Here is a 20,894-nt window from a genome sequence, read left to right on the forward strand (position 1 = left end):
AGTTCACTGGGTCAGGATAGATTTAGAGTCTGCCACTTAAAGAAAGCATCTTTATACTACTCTGTTTTCTTCACCTTTCTAAGCAGTACAGTTGACATGTCCTGTGTGATAAATTCTTCACACTCCAGGAGCAGTGATGTTTCTGGGCTTACTGAAAAAGCTTTATACTTAGCACCTTTGAGAGCAGATCAGAATGAGCAATTGCACAACTGAGCAACTCCATTTTTTTATTTCATGTTCCGAATGGGACTGAACCAAAATCCTATTGTTGATAATGCTGAACCTTGTGGGTTAAAAGTAATACTCGTATCTGATACCCAAGTCTACACAAGTGGCTTTGTCCTTCATGATCTGAGATCTGATCAGCCTCAGAACTAAAAAGGCATGAGAAATTAAAGCCAAGACTTGAATCTAAATTTAAGTGGACTGATTTCTGATACTCAGCAAGGTCAAATTCACATTCTAAATCCCTGTAACTGGGGAGTTTGAACTGTGGGTCAAAGCCTGAGTGCTATGGCTGAACCAGTATAAGTTTATACACTTGCTGATACTAAGAAAGAAGCTGGATAAAAAAGCAAAACAACACACCCTGTCTTTAGTGTGACAGATGGAAAGAAGGAAACTCCCACCCACTGCGTGCAGATCTCTGCGAGATTTACCCTAAAACTAAACAGACTGGTTAAGAACCTTTCTGAAGAGCATGTTCAGAAATTTCTTTGAATATTTTGCATGCCAAGTCTCCTTTATACCTCCTACACTGAGACTCCATTGTACAAGGTTTAACATCAATGATAGAAGTACATGGTGGAGAATAATCTTTCTAGCTTCACACCAAACAATGAATTTGGGCTGCTAAGAGAATGTTAATCAAACAGTAGCAAAAATGCCCATTGATTTCTGGAGGATTTAGGTTGGTTGTCATCATCTAATATTTTAAAATAACTTTAAAAATGTTTCCCAGTTTATCAACTCTCCTTGCAGCTGATTTTTTTAGGACAAACAATTCTTGATGAACATATGTAGTCATAGAAATAATGGAAGAATAGTGATTAATCAGATTTTACTGTTTATTACAATTTTACCTTTCCATGTTATGGACACGTCGACTGTGTTCTTTTCAGTGGGACATGCCCACTGTTTTGAATGACATTGATATCTGGTGTCATTTTGCTAGCTAAAGATGGATTGCACAAGGGATTAATTTGCTCCTTTACTCTGTATGTAGCCTTCATAAATTACAAGTTTGGGGGAGGGACACAGATGTGAAATGGCTGAAAAAAAAATTCCTTATTTCTATGAACAAACATCACATAAAATCACCATACACAATGCATAGCACATTGATTCATTTAGTTCTTCTTTAGTTTTCTCTTTGGGAAAAGCATTTCTTTACATTACAGCATGAATTTGTTTCATGCCCTGCTCATTTTCAGTGTTTCCTCCCTCATTTGAGGAATGATCTAAGGCTTAATAAACATCCTGCGGAAGAACTTATTCTTTCACATTTTCCTGAAGAAAATTCTCCATATGTATTTCTAAATAAAACATTTTACATAAGAAATAGTTATAAATGCCTTGGTGGCTAACTAATGGTCAAGCTTGTTTTGCTGCCTTGGTGAGATGTAATTCTCTTGTAGGCATTCTAGGAAACCTTTCCAGGAGGGCAGTAATTTTGGGATAGATTTGCAGCAAAGATTTAAACATCTTGAAACGAGCCTTGGTAGCTTTGTCCCTTGTCACAGAGCAAGTTCAGTATGGAGTAAGTTCAGTGTGCAGTTATGATTTGCAGACATTCCAAATTCTCAGTACCTGGTTTGAATGAAAACAGAAGCAAAGTGCTGTTATTGTGTCTTGGTCTTAAGGGACTTCCTAGATTTTCAGTTTTGACACTTCTGTTTATTGCTTTTAAAAAATTTGGGTCAGGCGGGTTAGGCAAAAACCTGTGTCTGAATTTTTTTTTTTTTTTTAATAAATCTGGTGTGGTTCCAGCTGGAATTTAGTTCTGATCTTATTATTGTTGAACAGAAGGATGCCCTGCTCAAGATACAAGCGTGCTTTGGCTTCTAATCCATAGATGGGCCATAGCTCCGTGTAAAAAGGAAGGATTAATATTCTTTCTAGAAATAAGTGCACTTGAAGTGATGTTTTGGCAAGTAAAGAGATGGGTAATTGGTATCACCTGTTGGTAGACAAGAAAGGAATATAGTGTAGTACCTTCATATCTCTAAACATGAGCTGCACATTATGGCAAACGAACATCAAGCAAATTAAAAGGAATCAGCACTCTGGTAATTGCTTTTTAAAGTCATACTAGATCTTAGGTGATTTTCTGATACAATTTCATAAACGCTGCCATGACAGTAACCATGTTTCTTGTACTGGACATTGGGTAACAGAACAAAAATAATCTGCCAAATATGTAAGGAACAATAAAAAAGGGGAAAAAAAAGTATGTAGTTTCTTAAAACAGACTGAGCCTGCCATCTCTGACTGCAAGTGTGATGTGATAGTAGCCACTTGGCGTAGAACTGTTTTTGTAGAGATGTTTTATATATGTGGCAAATGAACGGCACCTTCTCTTGTAAGCACCTTAGCAGCAGTTTGGCTTATTTGTGTAAATTGTTGAATTGACTTGGAAGTAAAATGTATCTTTGCTAAGGTGATTATATGATGGGGATTTCTGTACTGTTAAAGAGAACAGAGGTTTCCAGAAGTGCTCCCTCTTGGCATAACTCTGCTCTTCACGGGTCAGTGGAAATTTTAATGTTACTGACTTGTCTTTTGTAAGCTTTAACACTGACTTTGGGAACAGAGTTAAACCAACAGCAACTGCTTTTGGAAATCCCAATCACTGAGAGGTGCAAAATGTGCTTAAAAAAAAAAAGGCGCATTGTGTGTGGTTTAATATATTTAAAAGGTGTATTATATTTTATAGGCACATATGAAGATTATGAACTAACCCTATAATTGCTTGATAACTAAACTTTAACACTGCTTAAGTGACAATTTGTTTCTATTTAAAATAGTGGGGTTTATTTTTTTAAAAAATTAATTAGATTAACATGTTTACAACCATGTTTGCAACATTCTTAAAATGACATAACAAGCTGGTTGACTTATAGCCTCTATTTTGATTCCCACTAAATCCTTTTTATTTTTTGAAATTATCTCTCCTTTAATTTATAGTGAGTTTTGTTGAATAATAACGTAAGTAACAGCAGGAATGTATGGTAACATACTGTCTGATCTGCAGTTACATAATTGATCTTGCTTGCTTAGCCCTTAGATTTTTGAAGGTAACTATTTACCTAAGGAGTGTTTGTATTCATAAAGTAAAATGTTTCCTCCCTAAACATGGGCAAAATTAAAAACACACATAAACAACCATTATCATTAGCTCACAAACATATGCCAAAGACCATCTAGTATATATTATTTTATAACTTTTCCAAATGTAGTTTAGTTAACATTTTAGAAATATTATATTATTTCTAAATCCATGTGCCTGTTTAAACTTCATTATCTCAAATGATACTGAGTGAGTGGTCATGAAACAGTATCATAAAATACATACAGACATTATTTTAATGCAATAAACATGTGATTTTTTAAGACTATCTTAACAAACACACATGTTTATTCTTTGCTAAAACATGTTTCTGCAAGTGCCACACCTATATTTTGCATGTTTTCAGTCAGTTGGCTCAAAAGATTGTAGGGGGAAAAAAATAAATCTCTCAAAATCTTCAGAATCTCAGAGTGAAATACCAGCCTATTTTGACACAGCTATTTTTCCATAGCAAACAGTTTTAATTCTCAGAATTTTTCTTAACTGTGAAACATGGGTAGGGCACTGAAACATGCATTTTTATATTTTTGCTCCTTATGAACCAGATAACACATGAGATGCAATGAAATTTTCCTAGGTGTCAATTTTTAATTCCTTTATCTTGAAGCATGAAAGTAAATGGTTGCTAGATTTGTAGATACACTGGTTTTGGTAGTGATTGCATCTTATGTGGGATGTATCTGGTCTTTTATTATTTGTTTTATAGTGTCATTTCAATGTAATGTGCTGTTCTTTGTGTCTTTGTTGTCTCTTTTTTTTCTTTGTCCCCCCAACAGCATTTTGTCCCGCACAGGGAAGAAGGAGAATCAAGATGCCTCCAATTTGACAGTGCCCATGACCATGTGTCTTTTTCCTGTGCCATTCCCACTCACCCCATCTCTAAGACCACAGGTCAGTTCCATCAACCCTACTGTTACTCGCTCCCTCCTTTACAGCGTCCTGCGAGATGCTCCATCTGAACGTGGCCAGCAAAGTCGCGATGCTCAGTTATCAGACTACCCATCTTTGGACTATCAAGGACTTTACGTGACACTGGTGACACTGCTGGATCTAGTTCCCTTGCTACAACATGGTCAACATGGTAAGCAGGCCCTTGAACCCTTCCAGTATGCTTAACTTCAGTGCTGTGAATCCGTGAGTGATGATATGCAGTAGAAGAGATGGGCCTAAGCTGACCTGGATCTGGAATTCAAATCTTCTGGGATGTGTTTATATCCAAGTGTTTGGTTTGACTTTCTTAAATAAAAGACTTTTTTTGCTAACTGTGGATTCGAGTTTGAATTCTGAGGTTGTCTGATTTTTAGTGATATGCTGGTGGTATGTAACTAAAATACAATGGTCTGTAACAAAAATTAGACAGATGGGTCTAAAAATATCCAGATTTTGGACTTGAATCTGCTGGGATAACTTCAGACTGTCTTTTTGGGGTGAATCTCTTAAAAAGGCACAAAGAGCTTGCCGATGTGTATCTGGCCTATAACAAATATACAGATTGAGCGTTTTGGTGAAGGTCCATCTCTAAACAGAATATGGTATATATTATATATCTAATTGAAGAAAAAACATGGTAATTGTGCTTTGAGATGGCTTTAAAATATTCCTATGTAAAAGGATGGCAACATCTTTGACTCACAGAAAAGCAATATTGTCTTACATTTTGAATTAGTTATTTGCAAGCTTTTTTCGTGACTGTGTTGTATTTGTACTGTTTTCTCTCAAGTTCTTCTTCATCTGTCTGCTTCTTAATCTTTAGGCTTTCCATACTGGGATTCAGTAGCCCAGTGTTCTCCCTTTGTTACATTAGCCAAATATTAATTTTTGCTGTGGTATCAGGAACTATTAATTACATAGTTCAGTATAGGAAGATTGTTGTCAATCTGATAACACTGCTGAAATTCTTTAGGAGAAAAGTTGTGTCTGTTAAATGCTGAATTCCTTTTGAGCTGGCAACAGCATGTTTGAATCAAAGAGCACTGCAGTATGAAGAAGTATGATCTCACAAAAGTGGGGCTCCCAGCAAGTTGTCGATTTGTTGACTTACCTTCAATTTCTACAAATTTTGGAGTTAATTGTCAGAACAATCTTTTCCTAAGTAGATAACATGGTGATAATTAACAATCAATGGAGACCTGTAAAGAAAAAATAACACTGAGCAAACACAATGTCTCTCCTTGCATGGCTTTCCTCTCCTTAGTCAGGTTATGTTGCTGGGTCACTTGACATCCTAATGGGCAATCTGGGACATGGTCCCACCAGAGTAAGGAAGACACTCTGGGAGTAATTACCAGTGGCTCAGCAGCTGGAAGGGGATACCAATGGGAAATCTTACGAGAGTCTGTGCTGGGTCTAGTGTTATTAAATATTTTAATTTTTTTTTACTTAGCTTATAGAATTGAGAGAGCACTTTGATTTGCAGGTGTTATCAAGATGGCCTTTATGTGAAAGATATGTCATCATTCAGAGTAATTGTAGCAAATTGCATTCTGTTTTGAAACATCTTCAAAGGAGAAATATAAAATACTATGTTTAAGTGGGAGAAATCAAAGGAAATGGGGAAAATAGTAGCTTGCAGCTGTACTGCAGAAAGATCTGGTGTTCACAGTAGAACAGAGCAGACCATAACTCACCAATATATTAATATTATTCTAGCAGTAAGTAAACAATTTTTTTGTGTATGAGACACCAAAGCATTATGCTTATTATTCTAACAGCCCTACCATGGCCTCAGGTGGAGTAAAATTTTCAGATTTGTCCATCTAACTTCAAGAAAAACATGGAGTATTTGGGATGAGTCCAGGAAAAAGAAACAAGAATGAATTGAGGTCTAGGAAATGTGAACAGTGGGGAAAAACAGAAAGAACTTAGTATGTCTAACTTAGAGAAAAATGGAAGGAAGATATGATTATCATATGCAAATATGTAAATGTTACTGTGAGGAGAAATGAACTAAACCAGTCTATTTGTGGTTACAGTTAATTAGGATAAGAAATGTCAGCAAGCAAATTTTTTTTAAAAAAGAAGGTCTTTTTATGATAAAAATAATTATGATGAATTGACAGGAGAAGGAGTGAACTGTCTTGCAGATTTTTAAGAACAGTTTAGATAAATATCTGCCAGGAATAATTTGGTTGACTCATGCTTGGGGCAAGGGGAGGTCACTTGCTATTTTTATGAGTTTGTATGTGGAGAATTACATTTTGCAATACAACTTGTTATTTATTTCTTCCTCAGCCTAGTATTTGACTAAAAGAAATATATATTTTTTTTTATCAGAACAGTCAATGTTGTTTGGGTAAGTACAACTGCTGTGCTAGGCAATCCTGAGTTTTGGCCCAATCAGATTATAAAAGACTCTGTATTTAGCTGAGAAATATGAATTGCAAGAGAGAAGCACTGTCTAGCACTAGAGGTCTAGTCAGACCCTTGCATAGAAGACTTGCCAGAACCACTGAAATGGAGAGCCAGTTTTTAATCTTACTATGACCCGGGATGTTTACAGCTACAGATGTCTCTGTTACAGAGGCAGTTTTACATTGGACTGGTTTTACAGGTGAGACTGAAGGCCTGTGTAATGTACTTAAGGCTGGGGAGTAAGTAACAAAAGGAAAAAGGCCTTCTGATGTATTTGGATCATCATACAGGTTGAAACTTGGGGTTCATCGAGTGCTGTAACCTTTGTCAGAGGGTTATGGGCACCAGCTTAATTCCTCATTTGGGAGAGAGTATAAAGATTCCACGTGATGGCACAGATACATAATAAATTGTCCCTTCCCTTTGGATCTTGAAATGTTGTGCAGTTATTAAGTATCCTTTCCAAAGACTTATACTATGATAATTAGAATAAGTATAGAAATTCTTGATAAATATTCTTTTTCTTTTAAACCTTGGCCATTTTTGACCTCAAAGGCTTCCCAGGAAATCAAGATCTGTAGTTTAATCATGTGTGGTTTGAAAAAATGCAGTGATACTTCCTGTAGTCAATATGTGTGGGATACTTTGCAGCACTCTTGATGGTAATTAAGATAAAACCCTTATTATAATATGACTGATAAAGACTAGAATGCTTTTTGCAAAAGCTGGCCTTTCAATACAACATGCATTTCAAATTCCGATTCTAGTAACATCTCTACTTAAATACAAGCCATTGTATGTTAATCACTCTATGATTAAAAGTCAGTATTGTTTTAAAACTATTATTTTATCAGTTGTAGTATTCATATTCCCTTCAGACTCTTCTGATTAGTGTTCAACAGCTGTTTCCCTCAACTGAGGGGCTTAAAAGTTATGAGTGAAGTCACTTGCCTATGGTGATTAGCTTCCCAAGTTATTTTGAGATGAAAGCTTGAATTTAAATGTAATTTATTTTTATAGATTTGTAAACAAAAAAGTACATAGTCATAATTACTTTTTCATTGTAATGATTCTGTATTTTTTTTCATTTTATTCAACAGATCTTGGGCAATCAATTTTTTACACTACTACATGCTTACTTCCTTTTCTCAGTGATGATATTTTGAGTACTTTACCCTATACAATGATTTCAACACTAGCTACCTTTCCTCCATTTCTGCACAAGGATATTATAGAATATCTCAGCACCTCTTTTCTGCCTATGGCTATATGTAAGTAGAACAAATAGTGTTGTTTTGTCTTGGTGCATAATAGTATCAGACTGTAGGAGTCAAAGCTGGGTCTGTCATAATATTGTAATGGGACATCAATCTACTGTATATATGCAAAATAATTTCATGTGACTACTTTTCAAAGGGAAATAATTCCATAATTTGTATTTATTTATTATGCTATGTTTTTGTGTGAATTCTTCCTTCATTTAAGGGGTGAAGTTCACCTTATTTAAGAAATACCAGGTTTTCAGACTCGTAGAACTTCCGGTGCCAACAGTGGGAGTTTTGAATACAGAATCAATGGGCAAACTGCTCCTGAAATTAATAGATGCAATAGCAACATGTGTAACTTTTGCATCTGGACTATATCTGGATGTACAAGTATGATTCTTCTCAATGTAATGATGTTGTGATGAATTTCTGATTTTTCTTTGTCTTTTCTACACTCTCTTAAGTTCTATACTAAATAGCTGTGTCTGTGTCTCCTATCCACAAGTGTTAAGATTGAATTTGATGGTGCCTGCTTTTTTTCCTCTTTCATTTTTCTTCCCCTCCCTGAGGATGTCATATGATTACTTAATTACATAGTCCTTGGACAATGTGGATCCTGAGGTGTGTTTTGGGCGCTCATCCATGTACCTGATAAAAAGCTTGATGGGATTTCAGTAGTAACAAGAAACGTAACCATATTCTGCAGATGGAAGCGTTAGGGTCAATATTAAGTCAGTTTTAACCAACAGGCCTTTTACTCTGTGTGGGATCAAACACTGGAACATTTTGCTAGAGTAGTTGCAGATTCTCCATCCTGGTACATGCTCAAAGCACAGCTGGTCCTGAGTACCTGCTCTAGTTACTTTTCTTTGAGCAGAGGGGTCAGACAAGATGATCTCCAGGGGTCCCTTTTAACATGAACTGTTCTGTGAGTCTGTGAGAATGTCTCCTACTTACTCTGTATTCCAGACCTTTATGGAAAAACATGAACAACTTTTGTATAGAGATCAACACTGATGTCATTTAAGCATGTAGAAGATGCTGAAAGAAGCATGGTGCAGTGTTGAGATTTAGATTTTATGTGCACTTATCATGTATGTTTTCTGACTCGACCAGTCAATGATCTTGGAAAAAATCCCTTACCTCGCCTGTACCTCAGTTTTCCCATATAAAATAGTAATTGTAATTAGACACTGTATTGAGGTTTTCTCCGTTACCTTTGGCAGGTCTAATGACAGTATGCGAATGAACATTGCTAAAAGTCATACATATGTGCAGTATAGCTCCTCTTTGGGTTAAGACCATAATGCTGCATTAAACAACTCTTTTTTCTATTAGTGCTATCTGTTAAAGAGCAGCTGGAGTTGGTGACTTATCCTGTCTGTCCTCAGATCTGTAGAACTATTCCTCAAAATAACTGGTTGAGCCAAATGCTTGGTTTACTTAAATAGATACTGTTCCCGAACTGCCCTTGACAGAGATTGCATTCGTGCATTTGCATTTGTCATGCTGCCTTTCTCCTCAGACAGTTTTGGTGAGATCTCTGTATGTAACCAGTCTGCTGCATTTTAAATTTGACTTCTAGTAGTGTCCTACTTTTTTTGCTGATGGCCACATTTTAATTGCCCAGTTGGAGCCGCTGAGTATTTTTCAATTTAAATCCATACAAGTAGACCTTGCTGTAATAATTTGGGGGGCTCTTATTTGTGTGGATGAGATTCAAAAACAAATGAGTGAAGTGCAATGAAGAGAGCCATAGTACTGCTGGATCATGTGGAGAACAGAGAGAAATTCTCCATTTTCCCTTCCCTTCTTTTTTTCTGGTTGAGTGCTCTTTTAATTGGTGTCCTGGTCTTTCCCCACTGAGAATTATATGCTTCTTTACAAGGCAAGTGCAGAACCTCTCCTTCCTCTAGTGTTCAGCTGTAATTTAAACTGAAAGGGAGGATTCAAGAGATTGTGTAAGCAGTTGGAGAGCCAGATGGGAGGGATGAAAACAGCTCACTGAGCTGGTAGCTACAGTTCTGTGCTTCTATCCCAAATGCTTGGTATTTGGGTGCTGGCAGCCAGGCTTGGGAAAGTACTGTGAGGATGGAAAGATATATGCCACATCTCTGTGTAGGAGGTTGCCTTCAGAGCCATATTGCCCTGTAATAGTTCAGCAAATAAACACCTACACTCTGCAGGGTTTTTCCAGGTATACCATTTAATAGTAGCCCACTTCATAGGAAACCAGAAGGAACTCCGGTCACTTTTTGTGTGAGGTCAAAGTTACAATGTAGCTCAGCTACAGTGCTACTGTTTATCATTATCTTAGCACAGTTCACATAAGAATGGGGACTAATGTTTCTGGTATGTAGCTGTAACTTGAGCTCATACCGTGTGCTCCCCGAGAAGTGCTCTGCCATACACCTGCAGCTATCAGCAGCCCCAACCCTTCGTCAGGATGCCTCAACAGCAGGCTTTCCATTTTTTCTCGATTCTTTACCCTCCAGTTCCTTTTTACCCTTCCTACAATCCAAGGCTTAGGTGGACTTGGCTATATAAGTAATGTTATTTTGATCAACCTGTGGGTTCTGAAGGAGAGTGCCTGGGAAGATAACTGTCTGGTTAATGTAGCTCTGGGAATGAAATCTTACTGATCTGGAAAACCAGGTGTGCGCTCTGTGAATCAATATCTAGTCATCTTTCTCTTTCACCAGAAAAGATGGAGTACAGAAAGTTTCTAGGTTTTTTTAGGTTTTTTGTTTGTTTTGGTTTGGTTTTGTTTGTTTGTTTGTTTTAGGTTTTTTCTTTTATTTTTTTCTTTTTTTTTTCCCTTTGTCTTTATTTCTTTTGTTTTGTTTTCATGACATGGTACCTTAGGAATTTTATTTGCATGTATTGAAAACAGTTACATGCTATTGTCACCTATGACAATAGAAAATTTATATATTTTTTACCCTTTCTTTTAAGTGGGATCCTCAAAAAGAGAAGGTGTTCCAGCACATGTCAATCTGTCTGCATCATCAATGCTAATGATTGCAATGCAGTACACATCAAACCCAGGTATGTGTAAACATGCAACACAGTATCATTCTTTCTAAAACTATCAATCAGGAAGAATTGTCAAATGCAATCAGAAAAGTTTAGATAATGAGAAAAATCTGTGTCATTATCCAGCACAGGATGAACAGTAATTGATTTTAGTCAAAACTGGAATTTCTGAACATTGTGCTGGAAGTAATCATTACGTGCATAAGAGATCTCATTGTGATGAAGAAATAGGATTTTGCCCAGGATTGGAGATTCTGGTCTACTCTTGTTTGACATCAGAAAATAATGTTAATATATATGACATCAGTATTGGAGAGAAATACCACTTACCTTGACTATAGGAACTCATAGTAACAGTTTGTCTTGTACTGTGATTCATCTACCATCAAGTTCACAACTGATACTATCTGTTAAAGAAAACAGGTAATGCTGGCTGCAGGCTCAATGGAATGATAATGAATTTAAATGTAATCATGAGTATCTAAACACAAGTCCAAGGCCATTCTCTCTCACGGTGACACAGTCCCAGTTAAATCAGTGGGATCACATAAACAAATTGAAACAAAAATTTAACCCCAAGGAGCTGTTACATTACATGATAGTCAACTATCTCCTGTTTTATATAGATGGGTTGATGGTGTGTATGTGAGGTGTCACATCATGACATGTACTTCACACAGGTAAATAAAAGCAGCACACCATTCTTAAAAACTACTTGCAGAAGTCAGTTTTTTTCATGAAATGTTCTATTTTTGTTTGTAAATTCCATGTTCAAACCATCTGAGAAAAACGTTGCCCTGTGGTTTTTTGGAAATCAAACATGTAAAGTAGTTCATTTGGCTCTCGTGTTTGTTTGGTGCAGAGTGGCTCCTGTAGCCTTTGGTATTCGTGGGAATAATGTATTGTTACATGTGACTCCCATTGTTGCCTCAAGATGAATGCAAAGATACCCATTTACATTGTGGCGGAGGAATAAAATTTAAATGAATCATCAGGTATTCTTTAACTAGATGTGTTTAAAAAAGATCTCCATTGCTGTACAAAAAAGCTGTACACTCATGATAATCACCTTACTGCATTCCTTAACAGAAACAAGTTACCAATATTAAATTTCTCATATTTTATGATGACTCTCAGGGCAATGATTCTTTAGCACTTTAAAATAAAAAATAATTGAATAGAGTTTTGGATGGACAAAGCAAAGCCAATCAGCTAATTAAATAATTTCTGTAACCTGAGTTTCCATTTCCATATTAAGACTATACTGTCTCTTCTCTCTCAGTGTATCACTGCCAATTATTGGAATGTCTCATGAAATATAAGCAAGAAGTATGGAAAGTAAGTTTACGATCATATATACTTTGTGGAAATGACTGCATTTGGGTAACCATGAAAACCAGATGGCTTGAAAATTGAACTGACTGTATGCCAAGAAGTTATAAATGATCTTTATATCCAGTCATCCCTCTGGATTATGGAGAGGAAGGTCCCTCTAATTTCTAGTTACTGTCTAGAGACAATTCCATGTTTTGTGGAACAGAGCTCTGTTTCCTAAGTACCATGTGGTCGTGGCTCCAATTAGCACAAATTTTACTAACTAGCAGTCTTCTCAGTTCATGTGGGACTGGATTTTTACGAGAACTATTTGTGAGTATTGTCATCATCTGAATCTGCTCTGGATTCAGTTCTTTATCTATATAGCACCTCTTTGCTCCATGGCTATATAGGGGGTTCATTTTGCTCTGTTAGTACACTGCAGGGTGGGTGGTAGCTGTTGCATGCTCTGATCAAAGTCAGAAGAGCTGAAGTTAGTCATCTAATCTGTCTGTAAGAGCTGCAAAGGAAGTTTGGTAGGGCATGAAATGTATTAATTTTGTGTGTTCAGATGTCTTTGAAAACAAGGACTATTTTGAATTGTGGTTTGTTACCTTGCAAAAATAAACTTTGTACATGTCTTTCCTTAGGATTTGCTATATGTGATAGCCTATGGACCATCTCAAGTTAAACCTCCAGCAGTACAAATGTTATTTCACTATTGGCCCAATTTAAAACCCCCTGGGGCAATCAGTGAGTACAGAGGACTGCAGTACACAGGTCAGTGCAGGTGGTTTTATATAGACCAAAAGAAATAAATGATCAGAAGTATGTTAAAGTCACATATTTACAGTTCTATGATGTATTTTGAATTTTTTTGTTTGATAAGTTGTACTTTCATAAGTATTCAATATCTGTTTATCTGCATTTTCAAAAGATGTTATGAAAAATAAAAACTCAGATTGTGGCTAGTAAATACGTTGTCTTACTCCCAGTATTAACTAAACCAGAACAGGAGAAGGAACTGTTTGTTCCAAGTGGTCTGTGAAGCTGCTGCCTTGGCCTTACAATGGTTCTGGTTTATGTTCCTTTCAATTATTGCTTTGTTTGCTTTTGTTCTGCCAGCTGCTAACACTGCTGCTGTTGCTAAGACTCCTTATCTGGCTGTTACTGTCAAAAAAGTCAGGTGATGTCAGGTGCAGTCAGTATAATGGATATGTTCTCAAGGTTGATTATAGGATGAAAATGAGAGACAAACTCAGCAATGCAGCTGGAGCTGAGTAGGTGGATGGTACAAAGTCTACTGTCTGCCAAACTCCCAGTGGTACTGATGGGACAGTGCTGCTACAGAGAAGACTGTCCACTCATGACTTGCTTTTGCCTGCGTGTCTGTCTCAACCTCTGTCATATGGCATATGTTTTTTTCACTTTTAAAATTTCTGGACCAAAATGTGTCATTTTAAATTATAAAAATGAAGGGTTGGAAGAAACCTTAGAAGACCCCCTAGACCAACTCAAGTGCATCCTGAATGTTCCTGATAGAAGTTTGTCTGATCTGTTCTAAAGCTTTCCATTGAAGGGTTGATAGGTTTTTGTGATGACTTTTTTTAAAAAAAATCTTCATGTACTGCTCTGCATCACTTCTATGCAAACAGGTCTGTAAACTAAGCATGATATTCCATCTGAACTGTTACTAACACTGGATAGGCTGGATTTTTTTTAATATATATAAGTTTTTCGTTAATATATCCCAGAATGGGATGAGTATTATCTGCAGTTGCATAGCATTTTGTTGTGGGGGCAACCTCTAGAGAGCATCCAAATGTTGCCACTTGAGCATCCCTTTGTTATTTACTTCTTGTTGTTACAAAACTAAGGCTCCTTCTGTCACTGGACTAGTTTTCCTTTGTTATAGTTGTGTTTTTGTTTTGCTTGGGATGTTACTGAATTTACTCAGCTACTCCTACCATCCTGCTCCTGGAGTGGAAGGATATTTAATTAATCAAGGTGTCGGTGAGATGAAGAAGGGTCTGCAACAGGAATCTCTGTGTCTTACTTTTTCCATTTCTTCGCTGAGTCCATGGTTCATTTCATTATATCGTAAATAAGTCAGTAGGCATGTATGTTCAAGTTGTTTATTGTAATTATTAAGCCTCCTGAGGAATGGCTATTTGTGTAGTACTCATGTTTGTATAGTACTTACTACAAGAGGATCTTGTTCTCAATTGATATCACTAGACACAAAGAATATAAATATCTCTTCTCCATTTATTAATCAGCTGTGTTTTGGTTTTGCAGCCTGGAATCCTATTCATTGCCAGCACATTGAATGCCATAATGCAATTAACAAACCAGCTGTGAAGGTACTGCTGTTATTTCGGGGGTCAAACCCAACTATCTGGGGGATGGGAGGTTGCACTTTTACCCCAGCCATATGCTGTGGTTTTGTGCAAGTGACCAAGAGCAGGAGCTAAGGGAACAGCAAAGCCTGTTGAGACCACGGGTGTCAGACCTTTGTGAATATGTTCTTTGGCTGCTTAAAGCAAGATGAGCTATTCACTGCAACTACCATGGGCCAGATCTTGAAATTAAACATGGGGATGGTTGTAGAACACTTTATAAAATTCTAAGATGGCTCCTGGCTAATCCGTGTAAATATTTTCCTGAACATGTATATGTGTATAAATATGTGCACAAATACTACTGTATACAGGAAACATTATTTCAATTGCATAAGTACATGTTCACCTTGGTATCTTGACTGAGGTCATACAATGCACCTGCTCTGATTGTGATCCTTTGCTTGAAATTTGTCCTAAAGCAAATGGCAAAAAAGCTTTGCTTACCTCTTCTGCAGCCCTGTTGAAGGAGATAAATTGTATCTTTACACACAGAATAAAAATGCAAAAAGGTTTGACACGATTTGATGGCTGCAGCAAGAATACATCCCGAGTCCAGAGCATATTACAGTTAGGTGTACTAATTAATTGATTTGTATCTAGTTAAATATGTAGACACAACCAATTTTTCTAGCATCAATTCATATACTAACATAATTTCTTTAGTCAAACAGTTCTTCAGTGAGCCTTTTCTGCAGGTTCTGTTACTGACAGGGCATAATGGTGATACTTATCTCAAAAGTCCTGGAAGAGACCACCTTCCTGCCTATTCCAATCATTCTCAATGATCCCTCATTTATAGGAAAAATGCTGAAAGGTGTTGCTTCATGTTGAAGTGATCGATAGATTCAGACTAATAACTCAATAAAGCAAGATGTCAAAAAAGTACAGTTCCAAGCTTTGCAGATGAAATACTTGAATATTTTTGAACGATCTCTTATCTTCATTTTGGCAGAACCAGTCTTGATCAGTCGTCACTCAGAAAAATGCAGCCTGTTTTGTCTTGTAGAGATGAATGAAAATTTGGTTAACAAAAATGAGAAACATTCAAGGACACATTTGTCTTTGTAAATAAGGTCTTGCACTTGAATGGATTAAGAAACATTTTGATTAAAGTGGTTAAGATATTGTGTATGCATACTACTGTTCAATGTTTCCTTAGTAGTACAGAACACTTTGACAAATATGTATATAACTGGCTATTAACTGTGACTGTTTTCTGTAACGGACTAATGTGAAAGAATAAAAGCTAATGCAGGACAAAGTCTGGACCTATGTTGCCAAGGGAACTGTGAGTCTTTGTTCTGTCACTGCAGTTGTGCTGTATGTTAACAGCTGTGATGACTGAAAATTAGATTTTGCTGGAAGAGGCGTTACTGAGAGAGAAAAATCTAGACTTTTACATTATCTTCTCCTAAACAATGGAACCTCTAAGTGACTGTGTCTTTGGGTGGAAAAAAATAAATTAGAAGTCTATAGTGAATATGCAAAGTGAATATGTAACACAACGTACCTGTCTTTCAGACAGTGATAATACTGATACTGAAGGATGTCCTATTTCTTATAGGGTCTTATTTTGCACATAGATCCTTCTCTTTTTTAGAAATAATTCGAGATCTTGTGTGCCACATGCTGAGTACCCTGTTTCAGAAAGTTGCTCTCAACATATATCAGAGCTGTGTTACATTGTATGTCCTAGCATTAATGTGTTGAACTTTTTCAGTGGGTTTCAGTGAACAGGTGTCTTAATTCTTTTCCTTCTCTGTTTTTCAGATGTGCATTGACCCATCCTTGTCTGTGGCTTTGGGTGATAAGCCACCTCCCCTATATCTTTGTGAAGAATGCAGCCAGAGAATTGCAGGGTAGGTAAGCTAAGAGCTGGAAAGTGATCAAGTATCATCAGCCTCCAGAGTTCGGAACTCTGGAGTTTTGCCTAATTTTCTTATGATTAGCATATACTTTATATAGATAAACCTGATGAAATATATGGAGCATGCTGCCATTTGTTATGAATAAGGATTGCAGAAATTTGTCTCACATGATCAGCATTTGCACCTAGCTTAAACAGAAGTGAATTTTGAAGCTGAGATCTCTGAATGAATAGATACTGTGGGATGCATTGACTATAACAGGGGAACCTCGTTATTGTACAAGCTTCTGCTTATGAAATGTCTTTTGTCCTCATCCATTAGTTGCCATTAAAAGCAAAACGTTACAGTGAAGGCTCTTTCACAGAGACTTCATTAGTTTTCTGTAGCATGTATTTGGGGTTATTCTCTAAGGTATACTGTGAGGCAGCAGAGATCAAAGAAATTGATCCAGGATTCGCTGGTACTTGAAAGAAATATAGCCTGAGATGAATTAACCTCACTTGGGTTTTTGTTTTGATTTTTCTTTTTTTCCTTTAAATTGCTAATATGGTTTGCATTAGTTTATAAAATCTGCTAATACTTACAGGGAATGCCAATCATTAGTTGAAATGGGCAAGATTACAGGTAATTCAGAACCTACATGGGTGTTTTTCTCCCCAGTTTAAGACGACTTTATATCACACTAGCTGTGGGAAAAGCAATTACATCTCACCTTATGTTTTAAGTCATCATTGATTTAAAGCTGCAGGAAAAAGTAGCTGAATTCTGTAGAAGCATAGCTTCTATGGACACTCACAGAAAATGGTACTGGTAATTTGGTTTTTTTCTATGTTCATCTGTTTTTCTTCACTATCATTTCTTAGTTATCAGGCTTTCAGAGTACACAATATTTTAATTTGATAAATTTATACCTCAAAAGTAATTTTGGAAAGCCTTGAACATGGTGACCAACATCAGCAAAGTGGTAATTTAATAAGACAGGCACAACAAAGAGACGTAATGTAAAGCAGCCTGCAATTTATAGAACTACATTTGAAAAAAGTAGCTTCAGAATAATGTCAGTGCTACCACATTAATTTATCTCAGTTTCCTCTGTGCAAAAAATAAATGCATATATAAACAAAAAATGGAAAGCTAATTATATCTATAATATTTATAGGGATCACAGTGAGTGGTTGATTGATGTTCTTCTGCCACAAGGTAAGAGGTATTTTAAGGGTAGGTACAAACTAATCATAATTGTACAAACCTATGGTTCTGATATTTCTGCATACTGTATTACTTGCAATGCTGCATTCTGTTCAAAAGAGGGTTTTTTTAGAATTTTAAAGTAGCTTGTACTTAATGCTGCTGAATGACCTTGAAGTACTATGAAAAATTGACTAATCCTCTATCTGAAAATTGATACAACTCTTTATGTGTGAGGAAACAGAGACAACTGTCAATTTTGAAATCTTGAAGTATTCACAGTTGGGACCAAGTTCTTAAAAAGTATTTGTGTCCCACACCAGTGTCCAAAAAGAGGAGCTGGTTCTTCCAGTGACCTGGGTCTGATTCGAAAGCTCTTAAAGCTTGCGAAAATCTCTAATATGAGCCTGCAAAGGATATTGGAAAAAAACCATAAAAATATAAAACATAAAAAACATAAAATATTTTTCCATGATCCAGTCATTGATCCGATCACTGTCCTTTGGCCAGTGATATTTTATTATCTACTAGAATGCAGACAAAGCTTGTTGACAGACTAATCAGCATGTTATCTAAAATAACCCTTTCAGGGACACAAGGAAGGCACCACCTCTCTCTTTGCTCTGCAAACTGAAAATTCGTAAGCAGTTGAGATTTTTTTGCTGTCTGCTTTTAGTTGAAATGTTACCCAGATTAAGAATGTTTTATTTACTTAAGGGAAGTACTTCCTTTTAATCAGCCACTTAAATTTACTGAATCATATGTTGCCAGGACAACAGATGGAATAGCTACTGCTTACAGGTTCAATCTGCAAACATTTCACATGAAATTATAGGCCACAGACGTAGTAGCTGCTTCATCCATATTCGCTACTCTTTTATCCCATGAACTTTCACAAGCAGTGTAGGCACATCTAAGCTGTGTTACTTACAGCATGCCACAGTAGTGTGCCTATGAGGTGTACTTCTACAAGTCTGTCCAGGAGGCAGAAGCATAGGCAGAAGGTGGATGGGTAGGAGAGCACACCACACTTAATGCACAAATGCTGTTATTGCATTTCAGTGTGGAAATAGCCATAGGCTTAAGTATAGTGTCCTACCTTATGCTGTCCAACAGGCTTAGAGGTTTCAACAGTATCTGGAAACCCAAGTTTAGCCTTAGAGATTTCCTTGCAGGAAGTCCCTTTTCCCATGGCTGCCATAATAAAACAGAAAGATCGTCATTCTGTGTTCATGTTTTGTATGCCTTCCCCTTACAGCTGAAATTTCTGCTATATGTCAGAAGAAGGTAAGATTCAGCCATTCGTGTGATGAGGCATGATTTGATGTTGTGTGTAGTGTCATTCCATTACTATGTAGTGTGCTCTTCTTTGTATCATTCCAAAATTTCACAATTTACCCATGAATGCATTTGTTGATGGATGAGAATGATTCAGCAGCAAGGTTTCTTTTTGTTAAAATTGACAGTGTTTGATTTGAGTTGTAGATTTTAGTTGAAGTGTCAATTAGTAAAGCAATTCAATTATGCAATTGAGCTCATTTTGTATTCTATAACTCTGCCTATGAAGAGGGTAGAGGAAGAGGTGGATTGATCCTAAATTGGACAAAAATCGTACTCTACGATGTATATTTTTAAAAGTCTTCAGTGCTTGGCTCTGAAAAGATTGCTGACAAAAAGAATCTGCTTGCAATACATACTAGCTAGTGTGTTTTAATAACACTTTAACAGCAAGGGATACAGTGCATAACATATTCTAGTTCTCATATGATAAAGAAAGCTTTTATGTTGGGCTGGATTACCAGGTGGCAAACATAAAGGTAGCACCTATTTCAGAGCCTTGGTCAGTTACCTGTGATAAGGTAGATCCTTACATAGCATAAACTGTGTCATGGTGGCACCATTTTTTTGCAATCCTAAGGATGTGCCTGTTGCTACTTGTAACTTAAAAAGACATTCTGAAGCATAAGAGAATAATTGTAAATTTTAGAGATTGCTCCAAGCCAGAAGGTTGAGGCTGATGACTTAAATGTCAGTTTGGTCTGCTCCAAAGGAAGAGCAACTGTGACATTTAAGTTCAGGCTCGACACTTGATCCTGAGTTTATCTTTCTGGAAGGTCAGTAATACTTGACTTTAGGAGTTTACACACAGTAGTGCTTATATTTAATGATTTTGGAAATTACCAACACTTGAGCCAGTTCCCAAGTTTTCATGCCTATTTTCATTCCATCTCCTGGTACCTGTGGCCTGATAAAATCTTTTCTGTTTTTCAGAACTGTAGTTCACACGTCAGAAGAGCTGTTGTCACGTGCTTCTCAGCGGGCTGCTGTGGCCGCCATGGCAACAGGCCAGTGCGCTACTGCAAGAGATGCCACTCGAATCACCACAGCAGCGAAGTTGGGGCAGCTGCAGAAACCCACCTGTATCAGACCTCACCCCCTCCTATCAACACCCGGGAGTGTGGGGCGGAGGAACTCGTGTGTACTGTGGAAGCTGTGATCAGGTAATATGGCAGCTTATGAGGCATCAGTATGTAAAGCAGGATTAGGCTTTCCTGTAAATATTACCTGCAGGTCTTGTGCAAGTGGATTATAGATTCACCTGGGTGAGTTCAGAGCAGGGACACTGAACTCCAGCTGCGTTATCAGACAACAGATCAGCTGTGAGTGTTGTCCTGACCAGGAAGTCAGCCTTGAATCCTAGAATTTGATGTTATTTTATTACTGTTCTCAGGAAAATGATGACATCTAATGCCTTAACCTGTAGTTATTTTTGGTTATTCTCACCTGTATCCAGTGCAGGAAAGCTGCATTCACTGACCGTAAGCTTGTTTTATAGCTTGCTGAAGGAAGCAGAGTTTCATGCTGAGCAGAGGGAGCATGAACTCAACCGCAGGAGGCAGATGGGCCTCTCCTCTTCCCATCACTCCCTGGACAACACAGACTTTGATAATAAAGATGATGACAAGCATGACCAACGCCTCCTGAGCCAGTTTGGAATATGGTTCTTGGTGAGAAATTCATGCTTTCTTCTCTCACTCTTCATGGTTCAGTCTACTTTCTGAAGCCTCAGTTTTAGCTAATCTTTTTTACCCACTTCTTTGCTTTAGTTGGAGACTTTTCT

General features: G+C 37.1%; 1 protein-coding gene across 13 annotated transcripts in view; it reads left to right on the forward strand.

Annotated features, from left to right (window-relative positions):
• Positions 1 to 20,894, forward strand: part of UNC79 (unc-79 homolog, NALCN channel complex subunit) — a 106,923-nt gene that overhangs the window by 6,622 nt on the left and 79,407 nt on the right. For 8 of the 13 annotated variants that reach the window (XM_032690762.1, XM_032690759.1, XM_032690763.1 and 5 more), the window contains 11 exons: positions 4,126 to 4,430; positions 7,801 to 7,971; positions 10,921 to 11,013; positions 12,284 to 12,339; positions 12,966 to 13,095; positions 14,614 to 14,678; positions 16,488 to 16,576; positions 17,745 to 17,785; positions 19,032 to 19,060; positions 20,045 to 20,274; positions 20,610 to 20,781. In XM_032690762.1, coding sequence (XP_032546653.1) covers positions 4,126 to 4,430; positions 7,801 to 7,971; positions 10,921 to 11,013; positions 12,284 to 12,339; positions 12,966 to 13,095; positions 14,614 to 14,678; positions 16,488 to 16,576; positions 17,745 to 17,785; positions 19,032 to 19,060; positions 20,045 to 20,274; positions 20,610 to 20,781 — 1,381 coding nt within the window. Of the gene's footprint in view, positions 1 to 3,186; positions 3,208 to 4,125; positions 4,431 to 7,338; positions 7,363 to 7,800; positions 7,972 to 8,279; positions 8,356 to 10,920; positions 11,014 to 12,283; positions 12,340 to 12,965; positions 13,096 to 14,613; positions 14,679 to 16,487; positions 16,577 to 17,744; positions 17,786 to 19,031; positions 19,061 to 20,044; positions 20,275 to 20,609; positions 20,782 to 20,894 lie in introns of those variants that run through there. The other 5 variants (XM_032690768.1, XM_032690765.1, XM_032690771.1 and 2 more) reach the window with 5 other exon arrangements.

Source organism: Chiroxiphia lanceolata, chromosome 6, assembly GCF_009829145.1.
Source record: "Chiroxiphia lanceolata isolate bChiLan1 chromosome 6, bChiLan1.pri, whole genome shotgun sequence".
Lineage (NCBI taxonomy): Eukaryota > Metazoa > Chordata > Aves > Passeriformes > Pipridae > Chiroxiphia > Chiroxiphia lanceolata.